The sequence below is a fragment of the Vitis vinifera genome, chromosome 7 (genome assembly GCF_030704535.1).
Source record: "Vitis vinifera cultivar Pinot Noir 40024 chromosome 7, ASM3070453v1".
NCBI classification, from domain to species: domain Eukaryota; kingdom Viridiplantae; phylum Streptophyta; class Magnoliopsida; order Vitales; family Vitaceae; genus Vitis; species Vitis vinifera.
The window spans coordinates 18,304,329-18,317,933 of record NC_081811.1 but is presented as its reverse complement, the minus strand read 5'-3'; the positions used below and the strand labels follow the sequence as shown (position 1 = coordinate 18,317,933).

The 13,605-nt window shown below is 34.2% G+C and overlaps 1 protein-coding gene across 2 annotated transcripts; it reads left to right on the top strand.

Annotated features, from left to right (window-relative positions):
* Positions 1-579: 579 nt before the first annotated feature.
* LOC100258114 (RPM1-interacting protein 4) lies at positions 580-12,610 on the top strand. Of its 2 annotated transcripts, XM_059738134.1 has the most exons (5): positions 602-900; positions 2,928-3,136; positions 11,108-11,665; positions 12,002-12,193; positions 12,293-12,610. In XM_059738134.1, the coding sequence occupies exons 2-5, from the start codon at positions 3,125-3,127 to the stop codon at positions 12,320-12,322; spliced, it is 792 nt and encodes a 263-aa protein (XP_059594117.1). In that variant the 5' UTR covers positions 602-900; positions 2,928-3,124; the 3' UTR covers positions 12,323-12,610. The 2 variants fall into 2 exon arrangements, with proteins under 2 accessions (XP_002265336.2, XP_059594117.1); XM_002265300.5 differs by lacking the exon at positions 2,928-3,136 and having other exon boundaries at positions 580-900.
* The last annotated feature ends 995 nt before the right edge of the window (positions 12,611-13,605 follow it).

Here is a 13,605-nt window from a genome sequence, read left to right as displayed (position 1 = left end):
TAATTTTTTTTTTAAAAGTCATTTTTACAAAAAAAAATAAATAAGGGTATTTTTATTAAAATGCGACAAAAAAAAGGATGAAGAGTTAGATTTCTAAAATTGAGTTTTCAATAACTCTTTTAATCAAATAACCCTTATATAAATTCGATTATTTTAAGTATTTACATTTTGTTTTAAAAGAAATGATTATTTTTATAAGAAAAGAATGAGAGTATTTTTATCAAAATGCGATAAAAAAAATGATGAATGGTTAGATTTTTAAAATTGGATTTTCAATTAGCTTTTAATCCTACAATCCTTAAATAAACTCTAGATATGAATAGAGAAATGAATGTACCAAACTACCAATAAATTATGTCGTTGAAGTTTCAATATCCAGTCCCCCGTGTGGCCTCCACCCCATACAATATAATAAAATTCAAAAAAAAAAAAAAAAAGAAAAATGGAAAAGAAAAAGGCTGGCTGGGAAGAGTCAGCATAAAGTTCTCTTTAGAAGCAGACAAACACGCCCTTATGACCGCTCTTAATTTTAGACAGCCGCCTTCAACCATGACAGCCTCAACTCAACCACCAGTTTCCTAATTTCTTTGCCAAAAGGAAATGTTAAAAAAAAAAAAATAATAGCCTTTTTCGAATGGGTTTTAAGTTTTAACTTTCAAGAAATATAGGGGAGAAAAATCTCTGAGTGAGGGAGACGTTTGAAACTGAGAAGAAACCGAGACTTACAGAGAGGAGAGAGAAAGAAAGAATGGTCAAACTTTACCGGTGGCGCCGGTCAACGGTTGATAAACTCCTCTCTTGCTCTCTCTAAATTCATCTCTTTTGGGGTTGAATTTTCTTTAAGGGATATCCTCTGCCATTTTGGGATCTTGTTTCAATCTTCTGAAGAGAGAAATGGCTGTAAGTTGGCTTAATTCATTTCTGCTTTCTATTCATTCTGTTCCTGTTTGGTTGTTGGGAAAACAAGGGAGAAGCAAATAAGATGGAGGAAAATTTTTTACTGGTGTTTTGTGTTGTTTGGTTTCCAAGGAATGGAAACTCACTTCAACAGAGTTATGGCTGCATTAGGCTCAGTTGAATGGCGGGCTCCCATATTTGAGCTTCAAGATTTGGATTTCTTTTGTTTTCCTACCTTTTCTCAACAACCAAACAGATAATGTTATTTCCTTTATTCTACAACCTTTTGTAAATCTTTGTGGGATGTGGACGTTTCATAGAAATGGAACTTGGGATGCTTGAACTGGGTCCTTTGGTTGGCCTGAATTTTTACGCCTTCCCATAGTGAATATTCTGTTTGTTGTTTGGCTTGGCAATGTTGTGTTTCTTAATCTGTTAGAATTAGGAATTTCCATAATAAGATGGGGTGTTTTGATTATAAGAATTTGTTTTGACTATGCTTTTATAGATTTAGACTTGGTTCATTTGGAAATTGTAGATCAGTGGGTCAATCTATGACTTGTGCCTTGTCGGTCTCATCATTCTGAAGTTTCTTTCAGCTTTATCTATACGATGATGAACAATATAATCATAGTTTTCTTTTTCTTCTTCTTTTTCTTTCTTTTTCTTTTTTTGGTAATTCCGTGTGTTCCTAGCGTGGTTGGAATTTGGGAAATTACAAAGTCAGGTTCTGAGGGTTATTCAGGAAAATGTAGGGAATAATTCAGAGAATTTATGATGAATTTGTCAATAGGAGAAAATCTATGCCTGTTAACGAAGTGTGTAAGATTTTTTTCAAGTTAATAATTTTTCAGAAACATCTAAGAAGTTCAGTAATGATTCATGAATCATTCACTGGGACCCTGGATAGTTCTAAATATCTTGGAAAGATTGCAACACATACTCAGTTCAATGAAGGACTCAGAACAAATTCGGGAAGTACAAGAATAGCTTTCAGGATTTTATTACTAGACATGTGGTTCAATTAGAAAACCTCAATGAATTGAGAATTTGGAACTTTTATTTTAATGATTTCTGGGATTGTTTAAGTTAAAAAGGAGTTTCAGATTTAGTAATTTAATTGATTGTGCAAACTGTATTGACTTGTAGAGTCAGTGTTTTGCACTTTTTGATCCTCGGAAGTTGAAGTTCATGTTGAAATATTCTGGTATATGGACTGCATTTCATTGCTAATACCTATTATTTTCAAATGTTCTTACAGCCTTTTGTTTTATTTGTGGTTTTTTATAATCATATGAATACTTTCCTGATATTTTATCATAGAGAGCAGATATTACATGGAAAGTTTGTGTGGAGGTTGAGGAGTTAAAATAAATGCCTCTGATATATTGTTGGAGTGAGAGTTTCTAATTTTGGAGTAGAGTTTGGAACTCAGGACTTGTACTTTCTTTATCCAAAAGAAAATGGCTTTATCCATTTGTTTTTTCTTCATATGTTTAGACAAAGCTAAGAGAGATTATTGTGGTTAACTGTGTCATTTGCTTTTGATGTTCCAAACAAGTGCTATGTCTTTGCAATTGCATGGCAAGAAAATGTTTGTACAAAAGTTCTAAAAATTTTAACAGTGGATGAATACGATATATATCCAAACAAGTGCTATGTCTTTGCAATTGCATGACAGATGTTTTTACTTGTCTCATTCATCTCATATTTGCATTACGCTTAATAGTGATAGCAGAAGCTAATGTTACATCCCTCATCAACAGAGTTGATGCACTGCTGATTTACTTGATGTATTGTTTAGGTCTAGAGAAAACCTCCTTAGGCAATTTTAAGGATTTCATTTCTTTCTCTTGTTTTTTTTTTTTCTGAGAAACAAATGGACTGTGAACATATGGTGTATTTATTGGTGCAAGTTGCACACTTTCGTTGTTCGAATCTTTACAATACTCTTTTCTAAATTTCTTTGATATTATTTTGACAAATCAATCAGAGATTTATTGATTTTTTTTTTTTCCTAAAAATGTCAGATAGCTCCAAGCCTTTGAAAGTTCTTTGATTTGTCGATTCCAAACATTCTGAATAAACTCAAAGGGGTAATCCTCTGTATTTCCCCCTCTTTTTTCCTTCAAAGACATGCCAGCTACATAGAATCTCCTTCAGTGACTCTGCTTCACAAAAGAGACACTAAAGCTAAAGAAACCACAAGCTACAATAGATCCTCACAATGAATAAGGAGGTATTAGCCAATTCCTTATGTTTTCACACATGCACAGCTCAATAGGATCATTCCTTTTGTTATTTGGCCAATTGTAAAGACCTTTTCGCACATCGCTTGAAATTCAAGATGCCCTCTGCCCTAATGGATGTTCTTTCTATTTGAAAAATAGAGAAACAACTGACCATTTGTTACATCATTGCCTTATTCTTTTGACCTCTGTCTTCTTGGAAATAATATGAGAAGAGACAAAATTGGATAAAGAAACAAAGAGATGGAAGAAAAATTGGCTAGGCATGCCAATTAAGACACTATGTTAAAGACAAATATTTCCCTACTATTGCAGTTGGACTCTTGGAAATAATGTCCTAGGATGCAAAGCCCTCTCACAACTCTGTCTCCGAGACTGCAATCCCGGGAAAAAAAAGAAGTTATCAGAGCCCAAGTTGAAGTGAAAGACGAAGATAAAACTAGATAGAAAGTAATATATTTTTGTGTGTATGCATGTGCATATATATGCATACATATCAGTAATTCAAAATTTATTTTAATATATATTCACTGAAAGGATATGACTCTTCATGTTTTACCATAACTCAAATGAAGCAATGCTACCATTATCATTCATGAAGCATTGCTAGATTTCATGTTTTCATTCGAATAATGAATTGTATCATTTTAAAAGAAATTTTATATTTGTGTCTCTAGAATTCTTATTGTGCAAACACCTAACAATTAATTGTATTTTGAAAAAATCCTAACTTGTCTATGGTTCTTTCTTTGACGGTATTCTGTGGTGACCTAAGCATATTCATAGAATTTTTAAATCTTTTGAGGATTTCATAGGAGTAGATGAGTAGAGTGTTTTTTGTGGCGTGCTCATCTTGCCATGATTTGGGTGAAGTAGGATCTAGGAGGATAAAAGACATTCAATAAATGAAATTTGAGGGAGTATTTTTTTAACCTCTCTCTAGAAGATTGTGGTAAGAAGGGCGTTTTATGGCATTCTGCTTTACATCATCTCTGTGGACTGGAGAGTCATTTGTCACGGTTGAAGAAGTGCCTGTGATTTGTTGCTGGGATCCTCTTCCCAGCGATAGTTTTATAGATTGATGGTTGTGATTTGGGAAACTCAGGTTGGTTGGGCATTGGAGTGTGATAAGATAACATGGGGGAGAGATGGTGCATCTTTTTCCCACACCAGTAGGAAACGTGATGACCATTGAGGATGAGCTTTTAGTGCTCTTGGAAGGCTTGATTATTTGGTGACCTCCCAGTAGAAGGGGATTCCACCATCGTTATTTCACAAAAGGTTCCTTTAAGAAGTCGGTGCTTTTGGCAGCTTTATCACTGGTTGAGTAGGATTCGGACCCTTGTATTAACATCGCTGAAACTACTATTGATGAAACTATTTTCTTGCATGATCATTCTTTAATACTAAACTTTAGTATCAGCCCATCGCTGATTATTCGTTGCCCCCATCTTGTTAACTACTAGTGACTAACCCATTTTCTTGGGAGTATAAGCAGTTTATTCAGGCAGATACAGATCACTACTTCATCCCTCTGCCATCTTCATTTTTTTCAACTATGAAACACAACAATAGACAGGAAGGAAGTGTGAAATGGTTGGACTATCTTTTAAAATACTAATTGGTAAATTTATTGAAAATTCCAGAAGATGAATAACACAAGATAAGGGGAAATGTGGGAATATTAGTTATCTTCTGCAGGGTTGTTGGAATAATTTTTAGTGGCTGATTTCATTTCTCTCTAATTAGATATTATAGGAAGTTAGGAACTGACTGATGAGAACAAATCAGTCATCGGATCTGATGATCCTTCTTGGTGATGCTAGATGAAGAGTATGGGGACATGGTGCCATTATGCAACAGAAAAAACATTTGAATGGGTAAAAGTAGAATTAGAAGTATGAGGGTGTGGTTGATCCATCCTGTAGGAAAATTAAACGTACCAATCTCTTTCTCTCTCACACCCTCTCTCTCTTAATTTTAGTGAAAAAAAGAAGACATTGAAACTAGACATAAGAAGAAAAAAATCCAAGGCTTTTTAGACAGGTCCATCATTTTCATGAAGAAATTTGAAGTTTGCTGCTGATCTTATAGCTGAGAAACCAGCACCATATTCTCCCTCACCATTCTCCATCCTTATCAAGGAAATGAAATTTAAAAAATAAGCTGTAAAACAAGGCATTAGAAGCAAAAAGACCCAAAATCCCTTAAACAGGCCAAGTTGTTTTTACAAAGAAGTTATGAGTTTGTTGCTTGTCTTATAGCTGAAAAATTACTGCCCTGTTCCCATATGTCATCATGCACAAGATTGAAGCATCTAAAGTTGAAAGACAATTAAAATATGTCAAAAAAGTGGTCAAATTGCCTAGAATTTAGGAGACCATCTGTGTTTGATTTAGTGCTACTGTTGCATTGGCCTTTCAAATGATCCAAGAAATTTCCGTCTCTTGATCTTTAATAGAACTCACAATATATTTTAATAAAGTTTCGAACTGTGGAAGGTCTAGAATATACAAAGTAATTTGCACGCATTGCTTGTACAATACATCCAATTTGGGTTACTGCATTGGGGGATTGGTCGTTGGAAAGGGAAAGGTTGCTTTGGTTGGATGCCTTTAAACTGTATTTTTTTTCCCACTTCTAGTTCTTTCATTTCTTCACCCCAATCTTTTTGAGATTCATATGTTGGAATAAACTTGGTGTTAGGATGATAAAATTTTGTAGGCTGGCAATTTGTTCTCAAGAAAGATTGACCTTGGAGTATTGTTTTATTTGGACCAAGAACAGAAACGTACAAGAATAACTGGTCACTTTAAGTGGCAAAAGTAATGAACAACATTGGATTTTAATTTCACTGGGGAGCTAAGGAACCCAAGAATAGAAATGATTGATAAGAGTTGACAAGAAGAACTTCTCAGATTGCCTTTAGAACACCATCATTTTGAGCAACTTCTGATATATGCCTGTTCTTACATTTGTCTTGCATTTCAGAGAGGGTTTGAACTCAAGATACTTGATGTTTTAAGCTTTTTGCTCAATAATTCTTATCACAACATAAATGCACGAGAATAATATGTTAAAGCAAACTAGGTTAGGTACCTCATGTGATTATGAATCATGATACCGAAGTAAGAAGTGGGTATTATAAAGGGCAAAAATAGTTGGAGCATCCTGGTCCCCAAGCATGAAAGTGCATAATGGAGAAAAGCAAACAAATTTTATCATTATGTATTGAAAATAAAACATAATTATTTGTTCAATCCTGTTATAGTTATATTTCATAATGACTGAAGGAAAAGATGTTAATAAACAGGGAGTTAAATATACCAAAACTCTTTCTTGTTTAACCAATATGTTAAGAGCCTTTAGATTAAGGTCTATATCTTGAAGTGATCTCAAAACACAGAATGCACCCATTTGCATTTGTTGATTATATGTCTATGTCCTCTTTAATTCAGTCCTTTTGTTGCTTTTAAATGCATTGTAATCTTATGGCACATTAGCAATATGTGATATGTAAGTCTTATGAGTACTGAGGTTTGCATTTTATTTCATATTATGTCAAGAAGGTCAAGAATATAATCTGTAAATGAAGATGCCCTCACTTAATCCTATACATCTTCTCCTGGGAGAACCCCCCCCCCCCCCCCTTTATTATTTATTTGTTTTATATTTATATTTATATTTTTTTTACATTCTTGTTCCAATTAACCACTTAAGCTTTTGAATCTCCTCTAAGCTAACTCTTATATCGAGAAGAAGTTATTTAGGTTTTCTGTTATCCGTTCACATGATTTCCATGGTGTTTTATTAAATGTGTTTAGCCAGAGTGCAAAGAGGTCCTTCAACTTCTACACTTAAACTAATCTGACAGATATGTCCTTGTGTAGGGGAACTGTTATTAGTAATATAGTTAGAAAATAGTCCTCACTGTGTCAAGAGCTTGTGTACCTTCAACAGAAGCTGATTGGGCAAAAAACATCTTCTCTTGAAGGACCTCCAGTGAGAAGCATCACTTAAAGCTCAGCAATGATATTTTATATAAGCTAGTAACTAGACACCTCCTGCAGTCTTCTTATCTGCTATGCAATTTTATAAGATGAATTTAACATTCTATCTACAAAACTATAGATATGTTATATTAACAAATAAAAAATACATTGGAAGGAGATTCTTTATCCTAAATAAAACATAGAACCAACTTAGCACTAGTAACAAAATGATTTATAAGGTAGTTTACTGATTGTAGGTTTGTATATGCGAGTCAACACACTTTTTCTCATGATATTTCCCAGGCTTGTCATGCATGCATTTTGTTTTCACCTTTCTTTATTAAAAAATCCTAAAGTTTGAGTTGAAGAAATTTTTATAGAGGATTCATTTCCAGAGAAGAGGTTTGCCATGTTGATTGTTGATGTGTCTATCTTTGAGTGAAAGAATGGAGCAGATTAAGAGGAGAGATCCATGATGAATCTTGTAAGGAGCTTGGTGTTCTCTATCTGGTGGTTCTTCACTATCCTTTGTAAATGGAAATGGGAATCCTTTGGAAGTGTAATGTTTGTATTAATGAGATGTTAAACCCTATTTCAATGCAATTTGTCCCTAGATGTTAGTGGGTCCAGTTTCCTCCCCTACTGGCCAAGGCTTTGTTGACATATGATAGTCTACTCTTACCAAGATCATCAAACCAATCCAAATACCTAGAGATGAGAAGTTCAGTACCACCATTGTGGTTCACTGAGTTTGTATAGGATCCTTGAGCCCTACTCTCTCCCTGGGCAGACATTTTATTATCAGGGTGTGGTCCTAGAGGACATTTCCAAGAAGATAAGCCAATTTTTGTAATTCTGAAGATTGATTAATAAGAATGAGCCCCTTGATGTGTCAGCAAGGGGACTGAGGCTTGGAGTCCCTTTCATCCATGGCTAGAAGGAAATCAGTGGACAAGCACAATCACACATGTGGGCCCAATAAGATCATGTAGGAAAAAGCTTTTGGACAGATGCTGCTCAGTATTTGGTAGAGGCATCATAGGGCTGTGCATCATGACCATTGATATTATTATTATTGGTCTGGCCTGCCAAACTAGGACAACCAAAAAAATAAAAAATAAAAATCCCTTTTAGATAGTTTTATCATCTTTCCCTTTTTCTGTTATTTTTCTTTCGCCCTCAAACTGAAGTCAATATCCTTGAGTTACCTGACCCTCACGATTCTGTTGAGATCGAGATGTAAGACTATGATGGTGGTTACCCTATACCACTGTTTTAGTGTGTTTTAGAGTCTTAGATACTTTGACTTCCACTGCATGTGTGGGATAGAGCTTTTAGCATGTCACAATTCCTAAGTCATGGCTATGTAAATGTCAGTTGTGTCATCATTATAATCGTAAAACATGTGGTGCTGAACTCATCTAATGATTGTGAGGGTAATATTAGTAGTCAGTGTGCTTTTTCTCTATGGTGCTGATGTTGATATATAGTCACTTGATTATTTCTCTTCCTTAATGGAAGTTCTCATTTGCATAAAAAAGATTTCAAGTAAACTCCCATGAATCAGGTCTTTCTGCTACTGTAAATAAAATAAATTCAATAAACTAAAATAAAAGTGAAGTTGAAGAAAAACCTTGAATAGATCCATGGAAGTTGGGCTCAAGGCCGTCTTCCTTAGGGCAAGAGTTGCTAATTAGGTGAATGACTTGAGAATAAGAAGATTGGCCTACCAAATTTTAGCCAAAAAGGAATCATTAAGGAAAAATAGACATTACTCTTTTGAGAAATTATCAAGAAGTACATATGAACTGAAACTCTTATCCCCCAGCGTCCTATTCCTTTCAACTTATATGCTCTAGATTATTTGTTTTGCTTCTCCATGATCCAAAGTGTTGAAGTTTACCTTTGACCTAGATCTTGATTCCCTAGGGAGTGGAAATATTTTCTGAAAGTTCATTCATTGAGATGAATTTATGCAAAATCAGTATTTTGGCCTCAATTTTTCCTAAACTCTGATCTCCATGGAGATGAAATTTAAGTGATCTTAATAGATTGAGAATAATTATGGTATCATTTAAAACTGATGACCAATGGTGATTTAGTACTACATCTCGTAACTGTATGATATTAGGAAACATAATAAGCTTTTTGAAATAATAGCCTGTAGGGATAAATTGTGTTCTATGTGTGTGTGTGTGTACTGATCTTTGAAGAACTTTGTGTTTCACTGTTTGGAAATGATTTTTAAAGGCCCAGATGTTCCAATGGAGAAACAAAGTGGTAACCTAGAGAGAAGTGTAGACCTGAAATGGAAATAGAAAATCTCTCACTATGCTATTAGAACTCCAAAATGAAAAACTGTAATGGATTTCAATTTCTCCAGTAAGGACAAGTTCAGCAATAATTGGATATCACATATCATAATAAAATTAGGGTTCCAAGATAGATCAATCAGCTAATAGCCTAATAGCAATTGAGTCTTAGAAACCTTAGAACCAGTACAAAAGGTGAAACTTGTGAAATAGGAAAGTTAAAGTTGGAGAGGAACATCTCCCCATTAGAGATACAAGTTTCATTCATATTTATGCTTGTTTATGCTTGCTTGATCGTTTGCACGATGCTGTATCATCACGTTGGTTGGCAGATCGTCTGCAATTTATTATTTGATTCCTTCTTAGTGAACAGTATTTTTGTACCCTACTTACAATTTAAAGGAAAATTATATTGTTCCTAATTATGGTCAAATTTGGCTCCATAAACCTTATTCACTATTTGTTTTCTTCCTAGGATTGGAAATAAGGTGTTTCTGTTCATAAAATTACCATTGACAAATAATTTCTCATGTGAAGTACATGATTGTATTACTTGTCCTAAAAGATTATTTCAATAATTTATTTAGGCATAGAACTTCCACGTCCTCAATACTGTGACAAGAAGTTCTTATTATCAAAATGGGCGGGGGGCGGGGGGCGGGGGGGTGGTGATAGTCAAATGTGTTCAGTTAGCAGTGTTGTTAATTGCTTCATTCAGTCTTTGTTGTCATTTGGGTCATTCAGATCTTCTGTTTCCATATACTTGTGTTTGCATGAACCAACTCTTACTACAATAAATTCCATCCAAAAATTTTTCAGGCATGTACGTCAATTTGAAAATAAAAAGGGATACAAAAGAAGCATTATTAGATGATCTATAGTAGTTGCATTAGGCTTGTCCAGTTGGTTCATAACCCAACATCAGAAAAATGCATTCCCTATGCCCAAAAGGCATCTTCAGTGGATGGTAGGTAGGTGTTAGATGTGCAATTTAATATGATTATTTGCAGTTATATTTTGGATGGGTTTGGAACAATTTCCTCTCATTTGTAATAACCCTTGTGGAAAGATGTGAGCCTGGATTGCAAGAGGAAAATACGAAGGAAGTTTTCTAAAGTGTCTGATAAAATAGATGGGACAAAATGGACCACGACACTTCTGTGCAGGGATAATGAAACATCTCTTTGTTTATGCCTGCTGCATACAGTTCCATAAGTGCAAACAGAGATTAGATTTAACATCAGTAATAAAAAAGAGAAATTCCACTCATAAAAATATACCAAAAAAGTTACATAGATGAGGGCTACCTGGAACATGGCTCAGTTTTGTGCTACATAAATTTAACCATCTTTTCAGTAGTCAACTTTATGAATGACTTGGCGAATGACAACAATATGTCGTTAATTAGCTAGAGCTTGATTAAGCACTCATCCTTTGGAACCGAATTATAATTTCATACCTCCTTTACATGGTCTTTAACATGTATCTCTCGTGGCTGAAAATTGTTTTACCTTGTCAATTTTCTAAATTTATATCCCCAGGTAAAATGAAACATATTTGTGGAAGTGTCTTAAGCAGGAACTCCATATTTTTTTGAAGTAATTTCATTTAACAGATGAATTGACTGTGGGAATAACAAGATCCTCTTTTGTGGCAGCAACGTTCTCATGTACCAAAGTTTGGCAATTGGGAAAGTGAAGAAAATGTTCCTTACACAGCCTACTTTGATAAGGCCCGAAAGGGCCGAACAGGAACAAAGATCATAAATCCAAATGATCCCCAAGAGAACCCAGATATGTTTTCTGATAATGCATCTGAAGCTCGATCTCCCCCCAGAACCAGAGCTGAACAGGAGGAATCGATAGGGCAGCAAGTAACACATGAACACCGGTTGAGCAAGGAAGATGGTGACCAAAAACAGGTCACTGATTCTCCAGCCCGTAATGACAATTTGGGGAGAAGACCTTCTACTGAGTCTACACATCAACGCCAGGGAGGTCGGGGAATGAATTCTGGTGAAACTTACAGAAAACCAAGAACAAGTGGTGGATCTGAGCATAGCATTGATAGGTCGCCACTTCATCCTCATCACCAGGCAAGGATTGCAGGAAGAGGTACTGGGTCACCTTCCTGGGAAGGAAAGGGTTCATCATATGATAGCAGCCATGGCACTCCTGGAAGATCCCGAATGAAACCTACTCGAGGCGATGAAAGTGTAAGCTTTTTACCTGTTGTCTTACCAGTGGCATAGACTTCGATAGCATATAAGAAGAAACGAAGAGGACTGATATTCATTAATAGAAAGCTTGGCAGATTATCATCACACTAGGCTGCATTTGTTCCAGTTGAATTTTTTTCAGAGTCGCTGCTTTTTGTTAAAATCGCTTATAATACATCTTTGTACACCTGGGGAATAATTCCATTTCCATCTCATTGCGCGAAGTAGCTGCTTACTGATCTTCTTAGCCTTGGTTTCTTTTCCATAGAAAAATCAGCTTTGTTTTTCTAAATTGTTCCTGACAAGAGTGTGATCTGGGATCTGATGTGGCAGCCTGACAAAGGTGCGGCTGTTCCAAAATTTGGCGACTGGGATGAGAACAACCCATCATCAGCAGATGGTTATACTCACATTTTCAACAAAGTGCGGGAGGAGAGGCAGACTGGAGCAGCAACAAGGGTACCGGGCATGGCTTCTGAGCCCTCTTATCAAACCAATCGGAAGCATAATACCAGCAGTTCTAAGGTATACTTTATTAAATTTCCATGTCTCATAAGCTCACAGCTTCTTATATATACATTCTGCTTCTCAAATGTTCTTACTTTCCACTCTCCTTTTCTCCAGAGCTGCTGCTTTCCATGGGGCAGAAAATGAGGTCTGTGAAATGTGTGGATGAATGCAAGGGTTGTGGAACTGTAAATATAATATATACATATGAAGTAGCTCTTTTTTCAGAGTAACTTCCTAAAATTGTATTTTTTTTTCTCCCTTTTTGTGTGCTATCCTATGATAATAAACTTGAGATTTGAACAACTTTTTTTCTCCCTCTATTTTCTATTTTCTTCTTTTTGGATTTTGTCTTCATTGTAATGTAATGAACAACTTATCTCTCATTGCCCAATTATGTTGAGCTGGAAGAAAACCAGATCGAGATTCTTTTAATCCCTTGTCCTATGTTTCTTTTATTTGGTCTTTGTTTATTTTCTTTCACATCTTGGCCTGTTTAGAAGTGATTTTTGTAAAAATGATTTTAGTCTATAGGATAACACACGTCTCATAACACTTTTATATGGAGTGTGTTTGATAGTGATTTTAGAAAGTATTTCTATCATTTTTAATACTTTAATATTTTTAATATTTGAAAATTTTTATTATTCAAGTGTTAGAAATACTAAAAACGTTTTCTAAAATTACTTCAAAACGTACTTTTAACTTTAAATATAAATTCTAAAAATATTTTTAAATGTTTTTTTCATAATAAGATAAAGGACAAAAAAGTGATTTTTAAAACAACCAATTACCTAGTGTTGTTGCAGATTTTTAAGAATGATTTTTAAAGTTTGTCGGATGCTTAGGCTTTGTTTGATAATTATTTTTTAAAATAATTCTGAAAAATAATTTTGAAGAATAGTTTTTAAAAATTGTTTTTGATGTTTTGTAGAACAAAGTATGTTTGGAAAACTAAAATGTTTTTAACATTTTTCTAATATTTTTAAATATGCTTTAAAAATAAGTTTTATATCTAGTACTTTATTTTTAATTATTCTATATATATGTATAATTATTTGTTAAAATAGCTCTTAGAAAATAAGTAAAAACAACTAAAAGACATTATTTAAAAATATCTTGTTTTATGCTCTTAAGAACAAAAAATAGAAAATGGTTTTCTATTATCAAATGTATTTTCTTGTTTTTTGGTTTTAGAAAACAAAAAATTGTTATAAAATACAATTGCCAAACAAACCCCTAATTTTTATAAGAAAAACATTTTTGAATCCTTTAGAAATGATTTTCAAATGAATTCTAAGCTATTTCAATTAGTTTTTCAGAGGTTTAATTTTAATTTCTTGAAATGATATAAAATATAGTTGGGTCATTTCTCCATTTTTCTTTGCTCTTTAAGGTGCCTTTCAAAATAATAATATATGAAACTTCAA

Coding starts and splice junctions, on each gene's coding strand:
- LOC100258114 (XM_059738134.1), top strand. Junction 11,666..12,001: donor CTACTCGAGGCGATGAAAGT/GTAAGCTTTTTA, acceptor CTGATGTGGCAG/CCTGACAAAGGTGCGGCTGT. Junction 12,194..12,292: donor ATAATACCAGCAGTTCTAAG/GTATACTTTATT, acceptor CCTTTTCTCCAG/AGCTGCTGCTTTCCATGGGG.